Source organism: Gracilinanus agilis, chromosome 4 (genome assembly GCF_016433145.1).
Source record: "Gracilinanus agilis isolate LMUSP501 chromosome 4, AgileGrace, whole genome shotgun sequence".
Lineage (NCBI taxonomy): Eukaryota > Metazoa > Chordata > Mammalia > Didelphimorphia > Didelphidae > Gracilinanus > Gracilinanus agilis.
The window spans coordinates 411,364,359-411,383,188 of NC_058133.1; the positions used below are offsets into that span (position 1 = coordinate 411,364,359).

The 18,830-nt window shown below is 34.7% G+C and overlaps 1 protein-coding gene across 1 annotated transcript; it reads right to left on the reverse strand.

The window, feature by feature from the left end:
• Nucleotides 1-2,005: 2,005 nt before the first annotated feature.
• On the reverse strand, nt 2,006-17,229 carry LATS1 (large tumor suppressor kinase 1). The gene is made up of 7 exons (XM_044674726.1): nt 16,864-17,229; nt 13,191-13,341; nt 10,880-12,399; nt 8,057-8,639; nt 5,570-5,752; nt 4,292-4,398; nt 2,006-2,691 (listed from the first exon to the last, which is right to left on the reverse strand). Exons 1-7 carry the CDS (start codon nt 17,212-17,214, stop codon nt 2,185-2,187), a joined length of 3,402 nt encoding a protein of 1,133 aa, XP_044530661.1. The 5' UTR covers nt 17,215-17,229; the 3' UTR covers nt 2,006-2,184.
• Nucleotides 17,230-18,830: the final 1,601 nt, after the last annotated feature.

Here is an 18,830-nt window from a genome sequence, read left to right on the forward strand (position 1 = left end):
TTGCACCAGAGATCCAGAAGCAAAAGAACTGTAAAGAGAACTAAACCACCCAGGCTGCAAATTAAGAATTGTAGAGATTTTACTTATATGAAGAAGGAAGAGCTGAATTGGAAATTCTTAAACCAGTGAATTTGTTTTGCATAGAGTTTTATGGGAATAAGTGTCCGTTACGTGAACAATGACATCCCATTACAATTAATTTTCTTATACCCCTCTGAGTAAATGTGCCTTAGAAACAATCTTATCAACAGCCAGCAAAATACAAGTAAAGCATTTTTCAGGCAACTTCTCCCTATACCAAACTTCAACAAAACAAAGTAGTGAGAATTTCAAACTTGAATCATCAGAGGCAAATATGAGGCCAGAAGAATGTAACTTATATACCATTTTTGTCATACAATAGTAGAAACAAGTCTTAAGCTAAATCTTAGTGAAATCAACTCAAAACAAGTCTCACTATGTCATTCTATCACAAAGGGAATTTTAAGCTTCTTCATATTTATGCACATGAATTAATTTTTAAATTAAGCTTTAATATAACATAATTCTACTTAATGGGTGCTTAAGACAGGTAAATTAAAATGGCAACATTAACTGGCACCCTACTAGTACTCTCTATCTGCCCCTTCCCTTCAGAGCTAAGCTAAATGTATTTTGGGCAGAATTAACCACCAGGTTTTCCTTAAAACCTAACCATTATACAAAATAAGGATGCTGAAATAAGTTATATATTAATGAAAAATAAGTTAGTGGGAATTCATTTTACACAAAGTATAAAATAATTTCTTAGTAATTAACTCCCTATCCCACCCCACCCCCAAACTACAAACATTCATATTCTTTCACCAGTTAAGTAGGTCATAGGATTAATAGTCAAATACATTTTTTTCTTTTATTGGTCATATTTTCTGAATGAGTTCTAGTTCGACCAAAAAACTTTGTGATGCTCTTGAAATTTCTTAAATCGAATAATCTGCTGCTATAAATGTGAGGGAGAATGTCCTGGCTTTTCTGCCTTTAAAACCCAACACAAATGCTACCTGTTCCATGAAGCCTTTTCTTATTCCTGTCAGCAATGACCTTCTCCTTTGGACATTATAGATTGTACACAATTTTGTACTTCAAATGCACTTATTATATATATTATAGTTATCTTTTTGTCTTTTATTCCCCTACTAAGACTGTAAGCTCCATGGTGAGAGAAACAGCCTCCTCTAAACTGTATCTCTCTCAATGTTCTGCACATAGTAGGCACTTGGTAAATGTTTGCTGAACAGGATATTTGAGATAGTAGTTTCAAAGAAATCACAAAAACTTGAAAATAAGTTCGCAGTTTTGCTCAAATCTACAAAAGAAATAAAATGTGAACAAACAATAAAAATATTAGTCTAAAAGATTTTTTGTATGGCAGCTGTTTCCTTTTAAACATGGAAATATATAAAAACATGTAGTAATATGGAGAAAAAAATTGGTAGTGCTATAGCTTTCTAAAGTTCCTAAGCTTTAAAATATTTTGAATATACTATTAGATGGACTACAATTACAAAAAAAAAGACTTGAACTATTACTTTCACCCTTGTTTGATAAACAATGACATTGTTGCAACCCTGTATTTCCTAGTACCAGGATGTGAATTATCCAGATTATTATCAGCCCTGGGAACACACACTGACCAGATGGCTTAATTTTTCTAGCTTATATTGTAGCAAAGAGCCAGCAACACCTAGATTTGTGTCAAAACCAAGGTTATGAAAAAGACTCTGTAAATGTGTGATATATTTGGTTAAAAGCAAGGTTAAACTGTCTTTCCAAAAGTTTTTTTTAAATTTTAAAATTATTTAGTCTATGTACAAATAGATAACAGTCATCTATTTCCTTTTAAAAAATCACTATTTTCTTACTTCAAGTACTTAAAGTACCAAGAATTGATCACAAAATTCAGTTCATAATTTAATTTTTCTTATAACATTTTTTCTAAATTACTGATCAACAATGCTGGAATAAATTAATAGTTGAAATAAATTCCCTATAATTGGGGGAATAAAATAATGTACATAGAGCAAAAATAAATAGCTCTGTCAGGTTTGCATAATTTTTCTCTTGAAACCTCATAAAAATTCTATAGTTGAGGTCTTTTTTCAAAATAACCATCATAGAAATATAGTTCAATTACTTTCCAGTGTGCTAAACATAAACTAAATCACCATTTTTGACTCCTGTCCCTGTGTGTTGATCATCTTCGTCTGACTGCTCTGAACCTTGTAAATTATTGTACTGATATTCAATAGGCTTGGGATAATTATATGGATAGCCATTATCATCAAAAAACCTTCGAAAAGTAAATTCATAGAAAGCATGTTCAGGATGCTTTCCATTTTTATACCATCCATTAAGAGTGTCATTTATATTTCCTTCATCATTATCCTCACTCCATAATTTATCTGGATCAACCGGGTCAAAATTTGATGTATCTGTTGGGTGTGTGATTTTAGGAATGTATGAAGCAGACTGCTGTCTCAGATCACTAGAGAAATCAATTGCTTTGAAAAATGGATGAGCTTTTATTTCATCAGCACCATTCTTTCCTAATCGGTCTTCTGGCCCTCGACAAAGTTTAATAATTAGGTCAGAAGCTTCTGGACTCAGTTTAGCTTGTTGTGGAATGTGAAGAGCTGTTTGCCAGTTGATAACCTTGAAAAATAAGGGGAAAAAAAGAAGGTACATTAGACAACAAATTAATATTTTTTTAAAGTTAAAAACCTCTGAAACATGGAGTAGAGCAGTTAATAAATATATCAACTAAATTCTTCGGAGAAAAAATGCTGTAAAAATATAATGCATAAAATATGTAAAGAAACTCACTTTTCTCAGCCCTGCCCCTTCCTACTTTAATATAAAATTTTATGTAGGTTTATTTTTTAAAGTTTTTAGTCATTCAAAAGCTGGGGCTAAATTTTTGGTAATGATCTCCACCATAGTTAGTAAGGTGAGGCAGCTACTTGGCACAATGGATAGAGCACTGGACCTAAGGTCAGGAAAAATTGAATTTAAATATAGCTGCAAGCACTTATTAGCTGTATGACTCTGGGTATGTCACTTAAATTCTGTTTGCCTCACAACTGTAAAACGGGGACAACAATAGCACCTACCTTAACTTCCAGGGTTGCTGTGAGGATCAAATAAGATAATATTTGTAAAGTGCTTTGAAAAAGTTAAATTGCTATATAGATGCAAGTTGGTCATTAAAAAAATAACTATAATTTGTTATCAGGACCTAATTCAAAGGCTTTTCTGCATGGTAGTTATTTGCCAGAGGCTATAGTTTGCTGGCCTTGTCTTTGAGATCTAAGTGATATCTTCTGTCATGAACAGGGCATTAGGGGAAATAACCTTGGATTAATAGAGAATATTTCAGTGTTTTAAGAATGTATGAGTTGGTTAATGTGGTCTCTCTCTCTCTCTCGATTTGATGCTCATTGGAATCCTTCTACAATGAAAAAGATGGACTTCAAAGTTTCCTTTGGGGCAAAAACCTGATATCCCAAGTCTAATTTCTGATATGCCCTCTCTGAACTCAGCTAGGCAAAGCCCAAGACAACAGCCATAAAAACCATCACTCTGCAAGTACTTGATCCTTTTCCAGTTAAGATGTTAAGCATCCTCCTAGAGCTGTAATGGCAAACTGATGGTACACAGAACACTCTCTGAGGGTATACGCCACCTCCTGCCAGAGTTCAACACTAGAAGGGCATCCAAGGGACTGAGGCACAGCTGCTCCCTTCCTCCTCTCCATCGTGCCTGATGACATTTTTTCACATCACCTGCCCCTCTGCCCAGCAGCCCAATGGAAGTGCTTTCTCTCTCCCCTGTGTGGAGTAGGGGGGGGCTCTCTGGGGGATGGCACACAGTCTCTAAAAGGTTTTCCATCACTGTCCTAGAGGATAATGAAAACTTTATATTCAATGTCTTCTATTAAATTATTCAATCTTTTCCTTGAAGACTTGGTTATCATTATGAACATCTATGATTGTGTTCTCTAGTAATAATAGTCTTGGTTCTATTTTTACTTTTTATGCCTCTTTTACACATCTGCCACAATTGTGTCTGCCTCTAATAATCTCTTCCTCCTTCTTCTGACTAATTTGTTGCTACTAATATGTTATGTACCAGGAAACTAAAAAAAAACAAAAACAAAAAAACCCCAAACATGTTAGAAAATAATAAATAAGACTTACGCCTGAATATTCAGGTTATTATAAAGTAAGATTATTATATAGATCTTTGACCTTACCTTCATTTGTGTTTCTAATGGTGTCTGTGCCAGGAAGGGAGGTTGCCCCACCAACATTTCAAAAAGAATTACACCAACACTCCACCAATCGCACAACTGTGTATAACCTAAAATAAAATGCCAGCACATAGCATCAAAAGAAGGCTACACAAATACATTAATAGTAATGATTTAGAAATATATAAAATATCAGCAGTAGTAGTACATTTACAAAAGCTGACCAAAAATTTGGGCACAAAAACATTACAGTAAATGTAGAAAAGCAGAAATATTAAATGTATCCTTTTCAGACCACAATGCAATAAACATTGTATATAATAGGGGAACATGGAAACACAAATTAAAAATTAGAGATGAGATAACTTAATCTTAAAGAATGAGTGGGTTAAAGAACAAGTCATAGAAACATTAATTTCATTAAAGAGAATGACAAGGAGAACATCAAAACCTTTGGGATATAGCAAAAACAATAATTAGAGGAAATCTGATGTCTCTAAATGCTTATGTATTAATAAAATAGGGAAAAAACAGATCAATGAATTGGAAATGCAATTTTAAAAATTAGAAAAAGAACAAATTAAAACTCCTCAATGAAAAAACATCAAACTAGAATCCTAAAATTTAAAGGTGAGATCAATAAAAATGAATGTAAGAAAACTACTGAATTAATAACTAAATTTAGGAATTGGTTTTATGAAAATCTACAAAATAGACAAACCACTGGTCAGTATGGTTAAAAAAAAAAGAAAACCAAATTATTAGCATTAAAGATGAAAAGGATGAATATACCACCAGTGAAGATCAATTGCTCAATTATATGCCCACAAATTTAACAATGTAAGTGAAATGGAATCATACAAAAATATACATTGCCTAGACCTTCATAGAAGGAAACAAAAGATCTAAATTATCCTATTTTAGAAAAAGACAATAAATTGGCCATAAATGAACTTTCTGAAATAGGACTAGATAGATTCATGTATATCACAAATATTATATGTTGTGACCAAACAGGATACAGGATTTATACCAAGAATGTAGGGATGGTAATATAAGGAAATCTATTAATGTACTTACTCATATTTATAACAAAAGTTTAAAAAATATTAAAATATCATCAGGCATAAGTATTAAGTTATAAAAATGTTTTATTACATAGGTTTCAATAGCATGAGCATTTTTATTATAAATCTGATAAAGTAAGGTATGTTCTAGAACAAGTTATGTTTATTCTACATGAATGTAACTCATAAATTAACAACCAAAAAAATATAGTACCTGTTCGTAATAAGACTTCTGGAGCAATATAATTGGGGGTCCCAACCAATGAATGTGCCAGACAACGCTGGTGCTGGCGTGCTGCTCTTCTCTCTAGAGGTTTCAGTCTGTCTCCACATCGACAGTTGGCTGGGTCACCCCATTCATTACTGAAATCCATGCTGTCTTGACGTGGATGGTCACCTATACAGTAAAATTAAAAACATTCAAGAAGTTACTTAGTAATAATAATAATAAGAAATAAGTGAATGAATTAAACTTTTCAATCTTATAGTTTAGGGGAGAGAGGAGATGGGTTCTAATCCCACCTTGGATACTTACTATCTATGTGATCCATGGCAAATCACTTATCCTTCTTAAGTCCCAATTTCCTCAACTCTAAAATGAGGAATTTAGACAATATGGCTTTAGAAGGCTCTTTGATTACAGGATTTCTGAACTATGGACAACAATACTGTTTCCCACATGTACCAGTTTAAGAAAAGACACAATGCTTGCCAGTTCAAAGGTGACGGCTAGACATTGACTATATTCTTTGATGATGTTATGGCTAGCTGAGCTGAAGTTACAGAGTAAATTTTGAAGGGTGGATAAAGAGGTTAGTCAAGAAGAAATCTATCCACAAAGAATAGTGGTCTTGTGGTCATCCTCTGGCCCATTATTATCCATGTTCCATTCCACTTAAAGCATGGTGTACTCCAGGGCTCTGTCTAGGGCACTCTTCTCTTTCTTTACACAGTCTTTGGTGATGACATCAACAACCATGAGCTCAACTATTATTTCTTCAGATGACTCCCAAATCTACAGATCTAATTCTTATCTTTCTGGTGAACTCTAGACTCGGATCACCAAATGTCTATGATGTTATCTCCAAATGGACGGCTTCTAAGCATTTCAAACTTTCTGTGTTAAAAAAAAATCATCTTTCCCTCAGATTCTCTTTTCTTCCCAATTTTATTTCTTTTGAGGCATTGTCAACCTCTCACTACCATCCTTTTAGTCACCTAAGTTTGTAATCTCAACTATTCCTAGTCTCTCCCATTTGATTAACTGGCAAGGGTCAACAATTTATATCCCTAAATAGATATCACACCTGTGTTCTTTTTTCCACTTACATGATTATCATCTTAGATTGGGGTCCCATCACTTATATCTAGACTGTTAACAATAGTTTCTTACTTGAGTTTCTCTCCTTTCTCTAAAAGCTCCTTCCACATAGCTGCCAAACTGACATTCCTAAAGCACAGGTCTTATCATGTCATTCCTCTGCTCAAGATGCAGTGGCTGACTCTTGCCTCTAGGAAAAAAAGCAAACTCTTCTTTTTGGTCTTTGAACCTTTCACTTTCTTGCTCCTACCTGTCACAGGATTATTTTACAATATTCTATCTCACAACTAAATTATGCATTACAGACAAACTGGCCTGCTTTGTTGTTCTTCAATATGATTCTCTACCCCAAACCATTTCTGTATTTTTATACAAGATGTTCCTGATGCACTCCCTCAATTACAGTTCAAAGAATTCTAAGGTTCCTCTAAACCTCAGTTCAAATGCTACTTCCTACTAGAAGCTTATCCTGATTTCTTAGTTGCTAGTGCCCTAACTCTACAAAATAACTTTGTTTATTTTGCATTTACTGTTCTATTTACAGATTCCATTCAAACTTTCTCCATTAACTTGTCAAAATAAAAAGTTATTTGAGGGCAGAGATGTTTTTTTTTTATTTGTCTTTGTATCCTCAAAACAGCATTTATTAGGCATACCACAAGCAATTAATGCTGGTGAATGAAAAAATTATTCTTAAAAGTCCTTTGAAAATTCCCAAAGCCAAAAGATTCGGCATGATATATATTATGAAATGTCAGCATTATTTAGCAAGATAAAAATTTAAATAATTTGTCTGATGTTAAGTGATGACAGGCAAGATAAGGAAAACTTTTTGGGCAACTCAAAATTTTATGATGATGTGGAATGCTGATACAAGTTCAGGCATTTGCTGCACCACTTAAATATCTTAATTTCATCTACCCATAGTCATAAAACAATACTTTAATACAAGAAGGAACAGTTAGTACAATCCAAACTCTTCACTAGTCTAGAAGAGGAACGAAAATATAGAGGAGTTAACTGACTAGCACTGTACCTGTGAGTCAGAAGCCATATATTTAAGACCCATTTACTAGCTTTTTTACCTTGGACAAGTTTTAAAAAATTTTTGGTGCCTTGGTTTTTCTCACCAGTAAAACGAGGAATACAATACTTGCTCATTACCTACTTCACAGTGTTGTAGACACTCTAAATCTGAAGTTATGATACTCATGATTATGGTTATTATTATTATCCAAAGTTATAAGACAGAGACAATATTAGAACCCAGGGTTCTCAACTTCCAATTTTTTAATATTTCTAGTATATCACCGTGATTCACTAGTACATATTAATTATTAGTACAGATGAAAGAAGATAGTTTCTATGACTTTTACTTACCACTCTGATAGTATTTAGAATCATGTGTCCATCGAAAGCCTGTACACAGGCCAAAGTCAGTCAATTTTATATGACCATCACGATCAATCAAAATGTTATCAGGTTTAATATCCCTATGAATGAAGCCCATTTTATGAACACTTTCAACAGCACAGGTAAGTTCTGCTATGTAGAACCGTGCCAAATTTTCTGGAAAGATACCCATTCTAATTAGCAGGCTCATCATATCACCCCCTGGAATGTAATCCATTACAAAGTACAAATTGTCCTTATCTTGGAATGAATAGTATAGGCGAACTACCCATTCATTGTCAGCCTCTGCTAGGATATCTCGCTCAGCTTTGACATGAGCAACTTGATTTCGAAGCAGCACATCTTTTTTCCGCAGAGTTTTTGTTGCATACAAAGCATTAGTATCCACTTTTCTTGCTAAACAAACTTCACCAAATGCACCTATTCCTAGGGTCTTTATCTTCACAAACATGGACTTGTCCATTTTAGCTCTTTTAAGGCGGATGTAATTAGACTCCTTCTGGCAAAGCATCTTTCTCATTTGATCCTGGGCATCTTGGGATAGCCCAACCTAAACAAACAAATGAAGTATTAAATCCTGAAACTAAGAGATTTCCCCCCTACTGTATTTATTATACATTAAGAAATATATATAGAAAAATCAGGCATGTAACTTGAAGGTTAAGTGTGAAGTAATTTTTAATAAAGCATGTTAGAAATCTATAAGACACAAGAGAAAATTAAATGTCAGATGTGCATTTCAAGAAATAGTTAAAACATGATTTACAAGGTGAGTGTGCTGACAAGGTTCTGCTATTAGGAATAAAGACAGGGTAATGAGGGTCAGCTTCCTTACCCTCCCTAAGGCACTCACCCAAACAAAACCATTCCCATGTGCTAAGCCCCACAAGAAACATCTTTCAACATGCATTCTCATCTGCCCCTCCATGCATATTTCATCCCAAATCATGACTAAACTGTGAGAGACACTCACCCTCCATAAAATGCCCTCTCTTTGTGGTGTGCCCAGCCCTCAAATACCCCTCTCTCTTATGCGAGGTGGCCCACTTTGCCTTTCTATCCAATGCTGTGAAATAGGTGGTGGTGGCGGCTTCTCTCATGTTCTCCTTCTCCCATGAAGAGAAAAAATAGTTTCACCCCAGCTTGGTTGATTCTTCTGCAACTAATGTATTAAGAATGAAAGTAGGCAGCTTCTCCCAGCCTAACCATCTTTTAATCACCATTTTCAAAGAGAAGCAAGATAGCAGTCTTTAATAGTCAGCTTTCCCCTTTATCTTCCTAGGGAACCAAAATATGGATGATCTTGAAGATTCTATATTAAAATACAATGGGAGGAATACATCTTTCCTGATTAAAAAGGGTGTTTCCTTTTTTGTCACTAGACATATTTTCAGCTCATTCACTAACAAATATCGTAAAATAATGTTCAGTCCAACACAAGACAATACAGGAAGGGGAAGAAGAAAGATCAGTTTAAAACTTTTAAAAAACAAAGTATAGCAAATGAGAACTTAATAGAGAATGACAACTTCCTTCTCTGCTAATATATTATTAAAAGCTCTATATAGAAATAAATTCAATTTTGAAAATTAGAATTAAGAAAATTTAAGACTTAAGTTAGAAAGTAGCAACCTCATGCTTCTGTTATGATGCACATTTTCATGCAGTTTTTAAAAGGGTGTCATGCTAGTCTTAATATAGAACTGTTGCTCTGAAATCTTACTTGTCTACACAGTAATGGAGGCTACAGAAGTCAGCAAAGCTTCCAACACCTTAATAGTTTAAATCAGCTATTAGTGAAAGTGAAGAGGAAAAAGGAAAAATAAACTAAGAAAATAAACCTAGACAGGCTTTAGTAAGAAATCTTACTTGCTAAAATACATAAAGGTCAAAAACACTTTAAAAGCACTTATCAAAACTTAAAATTCAGTTGATAAAATCTATACAAATATGGTAAAATTCACAGAATTAAAAACACAATTTCAAGTGACTAGTTTGATTAAGAGAAAGTGTTCCTCTTTCCACATGTTTTAAAAGTAGTAATTTTAAGCTATAATACCTTGATAAGGGCTATTTCAATACACTTAAAGCACATTATAGATTTTCAATATCAAAAGGCCTATCATTAAGACAAAAGAAATTTAATTTTGTGCACAAACTACTAAGACAACAACACAGACACAAATTAAGAAATTAACTGAATTAAAAGTAGAAAACCATATACTATGTCTCTAGGCTGAATGAATGATCAATCTTCAAGAGAAAACAAAGTTACTGATAATGAAATGCAACAGTTTAATTTTTTTGTCACTAATAAATATATCGAAATTTTCTATTTCTAACAAATTGAATGTTAGGTAGAAAAATAAATGAAAGAACTTGCCTTGACAAATTTTCAAATGAAATTTAATGAAGAGAATGTTAATTCTAGAAATTTACTAATTCAACTAAGTGCTTAAAAATGCAAAAAAGAAAAAAAGCTATTACATTTCTGGTTTTTAAGTACAGCATACTATCATGCAAACCTTTAAAAAAAATCTCACTAATTTCTGTACAATTTAAAATTTTGCTTGATGCAAGTCAAAATTCATCAAAGAATGCACCAAGTAAATAGTGAATAGAAAATTAAAATCCTATGAGGTTTGTGCTAATGTTCAGAAGATTAAAACTGGTAATCAGAATCAACTGTTGTCAATAATTTGAAATATAAAAATGTTTGGCACTATCATTTTAAAACAAATAAATATTCAGATGTTTACACATTTTCAAAGGAGATTTAAAAAGTTTTACCCTCATCATTTCATTCTCTAGTTGTTTCTTACGATGAAGACGCTGGTGATGAGACTTGAGTATGTTTTCTACATGCTGCTCCATGAAGAATTTAAATGCCTGAGGAGAGTAACTCTGAATACGAGATTCTCTTCGCTCTTCATCTCTCTTGTTTTTCCTAACAGGGACAGGTGAAGTTGTAATCTGTTTCTTTTCTTTATCTCCACTATCACTATTTTCATAATTCTTTTCCCCTTCATCTTCCTTGGGGGAACAAGGCTGATCCTCTTTGCTAGGTTTGGGTACTGATTCATATGTAGGAACAGATGCATTCTGGTGTAGCAAATGTTTTGGATATGGGGGTGGAGGGCCTTGATAATTTGGAGCCTCAGCAACAGATGGCATAACTGCCATAGTTGAGGTTGGACCCTCAGAAAAGGGGATTGACTGTGTAGTCTGAATTGGCTGTGGAATCCAAGAAGGATGAGTGGGTGCTAAAGCAGTCTGGAGTTCTGGTTTTAAGACACGCATGCTTTTCACTGGCTGCTGAATAGGGGCTGGTGTAATAGCAGTTACTGTTGTAGCTGAAGGCTGAGAATTAGCAGAGTGACTTGGTCTACTTCCTAATGGATTATTAAAAGAATTTGATCTCACTGGAATGTTAGGCTGCCATGCAGGGATCTCATGTCCACTACCAGGTGATGACTGGGGTGGGGCAGATGATGACTGAGGCCAGGATGTTTGTAATCCAGATACAGTTATGTTATAAAGTTCCATATTGTGACTGTTTCTATTTGGCACCATCATAGATGAAGGAATGTTTCCATTTGTGTATGGTGAAGAAGTAGCAGGTCCCCCAGTTTGTATTTGTAAAGTACAGGCACTCTGCCCATTGGTTGGAGATAAAGGATATGGAGGTGGGGGTTGACGATTCACAGAACCACCAGAGACAACATTCTGATGCATCATAAAATCACTCTGACCATTGCCATTTTGAATTCCTGATCTTCCTGATGTAAAGTTAAATTTGTTGTTAGAACTTTGCATGATGATTGGTTGCCTACCAACAGGGACAGAATTAATGCTTCTTTGTCCCTGACTAGAAGGATTCAATGGGGAAGTGTTTAGAGGTGGTGGAGGGTAGCTATCTTGCCACGTCCCAGGTGGCACTGGAGAAATACGAGAAATCATATAGTCCATGTTCCCAGAATAACGTTTTGTTTGAGAGTTTGGTTCCCATGATGAGGGTGGTGTACTTTTTGGAGGGGGAGTCTGGCCTCTTGGAGGTGGTGGAGGAGGGGTAATACTCCTTACTTGTGGAGGTGGTGGTGGATTCACTCTCTGTCCATTGCCAGGATGACCCTGAGAAAATGCTGCTATTCCAGATCCTGATAAAGGTCTTCCTACATCTGTCTGAGAATTAGGACTTTCAGAGCGAAAAACAACACTTTCTCCTAGTGTTGGGCCATGTCTTTGAGGGACCAAAGATTCTTTAGAACCTTTCCAGCTTTGTTTTCGGTTAACTGATTGCTGTACATTCCCTGATGTCAAAAAACAAAAAAGAAAAAAAACCCATAAAATTTTTGTAAATTTTGGTCCAAAATACTGTGACTATTTACTAAAACTCATTTACTTTCTTTCTAAAGTTATGATTGATAACATTACAGTGACTTTAACATATCAATATGGTTCTTATTTAAAATAATAGAATAAATAATACGGTACTAAATAAAATTAGAATTTTTTAAACTACAAATTAGAAAAATAAACAAGAAACAAAATATTTATGAAAGAATAGTTTGGAAAGTGACAGAGACAGAAAAATATCCTATGAGTCAATCAGTAGTAGTAATTTTGGTACATAAGTACACTTCAGCTCTTAAGAACTTGTGATTTCATTCACATGAGCATTTCTGACGTTAAAATAGGTCATAATTCTTGTAGGTTTTAATAGATGGTCCTTTAGAATTGCAGAGACTGAAAATAATCCATCACCTACATGGTCAATCCTGTGGTAATAAATCTCTCTGGATCCTCAGATGAAACACATACAGCACCACTGTCAGACTCATACTCCCAACTTATACTTACTGACATAGCCTTTGAGAACTCAAGCCATTCCCATGCCATAATAAGAAATTAGAAGAGACAAAATTATAACAAAATTATTCTAAATCAAGCCTAGAGATTTCTAGTATTTTAAAAAATAATTTATTTTCTAAAAGCAAAGGGGAACATCACCCCAAAATAATTATGCGATAATGGAAGCTACTTGATTAGCTTACACTGTTATTAAACAAATACAGAACAAAAAATGTTTGGATGAACATACCTGGTGGTTTGGGGCCTGCATTAACAGGTCTAGCCGCAGCTGCAGCCATCTGTTCTCTGCGAGAATCTTGGTAACTCATTTTACTAATGAATTCAATTGCTGCTTCTATACTTTTATTATTAGTTTGTCGAAGTGCTTGTATAACCATATCCTATAAAGGAAGTTTACAAAAAGGGGAAAAATTGAATTTTTCTAAATGCTGAGAAGAAATATATTGTCTTGGACCTCCTAGACATGACCATAATTTCGAATGTAAGGACACAATTACAGAAATTTAATGGTCCATTTGAAAAACTTCATAATCTCGTAATTAAAAAAAATCTTTGTAGGTCTTGATCATACATGTAAAATCCAGTGTATTGGTTCTAAGACAGAAGAGAGGTAAATATTTTTTAATCTACACTGATTTGGTATGTGTCCTCTTGGAACTTATAACTTTAAACAACTACACTGATGTAGATATACATAAAAAGATATAAAGTAGAAGAAAGACATGAAGATGATGCATTAAGCTACACTAATAAGCAATTTGGGTGTAATTGAGAAAATACAGAGTAGGTGGCCAACACTGAGGAAATCAGTCACAGAATTTCCATGTTTAAATTGAGTGGGGTGAGAATAGAACTTAAGATAGAATTCTGTAAGATATCTGAGGACCAACAAGGTTAGGCGTCTTTTTTAAGGTCACAGGTGTTAATAAGTGATAAAATAGAATGGAACTTTAGATCTCCTAACCTTTAATCTAGAGTTCTTTCCACTATATCAAGATATCTCAGTCAACTCTTCTCTGTTTTACAGAATGGCTTCATATTTGAAAAAGTATTTCAGATATGAGAAGTTATTTGGATTAATATGGAAAGATTACAAACAAAGACGACTAGGAATAGCTATGTTTGGGAAGAGTGGAAGGAATGGGCTAGTATTACAGCATAGGAAATGATGAAAGAAGTCCAAAAGAGGCATAAAGTAATCTGGGCAAAAAGTAAAGAGTATCACATACTAAGAAGATAAAGCCTTATATGAGTAGCATTTGGCTAGCCATAGCAAACCTTTTAGAGACCAAGTGCCCAAATTGCAACCCTCATATTGCATGTGAGCTGTCTCTTTACCCCAGACAGGGAAGGAAGTGCTCCCATCAGGCTGCTGGACAGAGGGGCTGGTGATATGAGAAATGTCCTCAGGCCCACGTGGAGAAGGGGAGAGGGGCAGCTCCCTCTGGTACACATACCATAGGTTCGCCAACACAGATTAAGGCAAACACTTAGAGGGAGCTAAGAATCTATAAGGTGGTTGGGTGCTGTCCTTCATACTCAAGAAAAAACAAAATGACATCCCAACGTTGGGATCAATGTACAGTGTGTTTAACTGGTTGGTCAGACCAATACAAGTTCAGAAAGCTTTACCAGAGGTCAGGAAAAAATAATCCTAATGAACATTTAGAATGAAGATGTCTTTAAATTTGTATATCTCCACATTTCTTTTGAGCTACTGCAATTCTGCTTTTATGCACAGAGCATAGTGCTTTCTTTGAAACAGGCATGCCATGCTGCTGGACAGTCCTATACTGGTGTCTCACAATCAAAACTAAAGTTCTTCAGCAAGACCTTAAGATTATCCTTATATTACTTCTTCTGACCTCTGTATGGGTGCTTGCCTTGTGTAAGTTCTCATTTGAACTGTCTTAGAAAGATTTCTGAGGGATCTATGAAATAGAGGTAAACAGGGAGTATTTTCCAGGCAAAGTGGATAGTGTATGCAAAGGGATGGAAATGAGAGAGAATGTCATAAAGGATAAAAAGCTAGTAGTCCAGTTTGTTTGGAGAATGTATGGAGGATAGGAACAAGACTAGAAGAAAGTAATATGAGTTGAGTCTGGAGAGACAGGTTGGAGTCAGAGTGTGAAAGGCTTTAAGTGCCAGATAAAGAAGTTTCTATTTTATCCTAGAGACAATATAAAGTTGTTAAAGCTTCTTGAGAGGTACAATTACAGGGTCCAAACTGTTCTTTAGGAATAAAGTGGCGTAGCTGCATGGAGGGCTGAATGGAGAAAGGAAAGAATGGATGGATGTGGAGAGACCAATTATGAAGAATTATAAATTACACCAATTAGGAAACCTTTCTTGCTTGTAATTTCTAGGGAAGAAATGATAATTACCTGTACCAAGGTATGTACCTGTACCTATACCTGTACAAGGAGGTAACTATGAGAATGGTGGGAAGGAGATGAATGCAACAGATGTTGCTAAGGCAAAAATCAACATGATGTGACAAGTGACTGGATATAAGTGGTCATTTTTGAAGTGCAAGGTATGTGTATAGTTAATGAATTTTCTTAATTCAAAGCACTATACATATGTAATGTGATCTTATTAATAGTTATGATGAAAATGATGATGCTAACTATGAAGTTCATATTTGTAAAGTATGTGGTAGAAAACAGTATCTTAACTTTTTCAAATTGTTTACAAAATAACAGATGTTATCAGAGAAATGCGTGACTGGAAAAAATTGGCTGGTCACAAGTATGAGGGACAATCAATGAACAGCCTTTATTTATGTTTTACTGGTATCCATGTACTAGAATACCAGGAAAACACCAGGTACACTGGGTGAGCCCCCTGCATCAATTTCTATGAGAGAATATGAACAAGAATCATAAAGTAGGGGCAGACATGGATGGGCTGCAATCAGCATCATTAGAGGGAACATCCATGCTAATGAGATTATGGATCTGATAAAGTATATTATACACTTGGAGGAATATAGACTAAGTTTCTTGAATGTAGGGAGCATATTTTAAAATTTTTCTTGTTATCACCCACAATAGCTAGCATAGTGATAGAACTTTTATAGTACTCAATTTTTATAGCATTTTGTTCAGAGAAATTAATCCCCTCTTCCTAACTCCTGTGAGAGAGAACCAAGAATCCTTGTCCTATGAAAACTGTTGGGCCCATTCATTACTTCCCAGTCATGGCATGTTACACCCTTCCAAACCTGTGCTAGTAGAAGATATAGGTGCTCACACCACTTGTATATATTAGAAATCATCAACTACTATCTTTCTAGAAAGGTGAAAGGGAGGGAAAATAAGCAGATATATAGCAGCTAGCATGTGCCAGGCAGCATGCCAGCTAATAAGCACTCATTCTACAACTATTTTCTCATCTAAAGAATGCTAGGCCTTACCATATGCCCTGCTACTATCTCCTTAAGCATAAGTTTATTTTAAAATATAAAATTTTCCATGTAGGGGTGATATTAAAATTGGTGGCAGGATGGCTTTTACCTGCATGCCACATTTTGTGAACCTACCCCTAGTACATGAAAAATTTTATAGTACCACATATAGATGAAAAACATCTATAATCTTTTTGATGCCCAGTCACTAATTGTCAAAAATCTATCATCTAATTTTTCTAAAATTCTATTCAGTTCTTAATTTTTTTTCTTATTTGTTTATCTTTTGGGTTAGATTTGTCTAGTTCTAAAACAGGTACATTGAAGTCCTCAACTACATAGTTTTGCTATTATTTCAATAGTGCCTTTTTATTGCTTTTTTCCTTGGCCTATCATCATGGGTTAAAAAGGCACTATTCTGGGGATGCATATTATTTCAAATTCTCTGCAATGAAATACAAATGAAATGTTGTATAGTCTTTTAAGATCTTACCTCATCAAATCCAGCAATTTGCATATCTTGTAGCATTTGTCGATTAACTTCTGAAGCACTCCTGGTGGATGAACTGGCTTCATTTGCAAATGGAAGTAGAGAATTTCGTATTTCTTGCAAAGCTTTATGATATGTCACAAATTTGGGAGGGTTTCGGCCTTGTCGAGGATCTTCTGTTGTTGCTTTATTCATACTGTGCTCAGCTTTTGCAGCATCTGATGGTTTAGGTAAATTCCTAAGAGACTCCCGTATTTCTTGCAACATTTGCCTACTACTGCCAGTGTAGTTACTGGCAGGAAAGGTCTTAGGCCTCATTTGTCTATACCCTTCCGGCTTTTCACCTCTCTTCATGAAAACATCTATCTGTACAACCTTCACAGAGGATTCACTCATATAAATATCTGTCAAAGTTATTCGTAGTTTCAGAATTCTCTCAAGCAAAGGTTTAAAATGGTACTTCACAAAGCATTGACGAATGTTGGATTCTTTATTGCTCGAATGATTCAACTCTGAAAAATAACAGAAAATTACAGCTATAATTGATTATAGTGAAAAAAGCATTAAATCTAGTCAGGAATTTCCATTCTATCAATGAATTAATTATTGTGTGGCTGGAAAAACCACAAGCTTTCCATACTTCATTTCCCTCACTTTAAATGCTCAAAAATGTTGCCAGGGCAAATGAGTAAAAGAATTTTGAAAAATATGTTATTCTACAAATACCAGGAACTATCAATAAATTTGCAATGGAATAATATAGCCAATAAACAATTATTAAGCACTTATTATGTGGTGTACACTGTGCTACCCAGTGGAAATACAGAGGCAAAAATATTCCCTGCCCTCAAGAAGCTCACATTCTAGTAGAGGAGACAACAGGTAAATAATTAGGTAATATAAGATATATACAGTGTAGATAATCAATCACTAAACATTTACTAAGCACCTATCATGTGCCAAGCCATAGGCTAAGTGCTAGGAATACAAAAAAGAGGCAAAACACAGTCCCTGCACTCAAGACATTTTGCAAATAAGCAGAAAATAATTAACAGAAGGAAGGCACTGGAACTAAGATGATGAGGAAGGTGAGAATTAGTTGGATTTAAAGGAATCTAAGGAGGTCAGCAGACAGAGTGGCAGATGGGGAGTGTTTCAGACATGAAGAACAGTAAGAGAAAATGCTGGGAGTCCAAAGATGGAGTTATTTGCAGAACAGTGAGGAGGTTATGGTCACTAGATGGAAGAGTATGTTTTGGAAAATAAGGTATTAGAAGACTGGAGAGCTGGGAGTGGGCTAGATTATGAAAGGCTGTGAATGTAAAAAAAAAAAAATCATTTTGTATTTACTCCAGGAGGCAATATGAAGCCATTGGAGTTTACTGCATTTTAGGAAAACCACTTTAGTCTCTGAAGGGAGAATGGATTAGTGAGCATAGACTCAAAGCAGCTTTTTTGTGGGGCAAAGAATTGGAAAGTAAGAGGATACTAATCAAATAGGGAATGGCTGAGTAAGTTATTGTATATCATTATAAAGGAATATTATTGTGCTGTAAGAAATGACAAGCAGGAAGAGAAAATCCTGGAAAGACTTACACAAACTGAAGCAGAGTGAAATAAGGAGAACCAGGAGTATATTGTATACAGTGATAGGAATACTGTAAGTAGAAACAACTGTGAATACCTTGGCTATTTTCAACAACAGTGATCCAAAACAATCTCAAAGGACTCATGATTAAAAATGCTATCTGCTTCAAGAGAAAGAATCTGAATCCAAACCATTTTTTCACTTTTTTTCCTTAATTTTTTTTTGTTCAACTTTAACTATACAAAAGGAATAATATGGAAAAAATGTTTTCCATGATCATATATGTAAAATCGACATGAGATTGCTTACCATCTCAGTGGGGAGGGAGAGAATTTAAGACTCAAAATTCTTTTTAAAATGTTGAAATTGTCTTTACATGGAA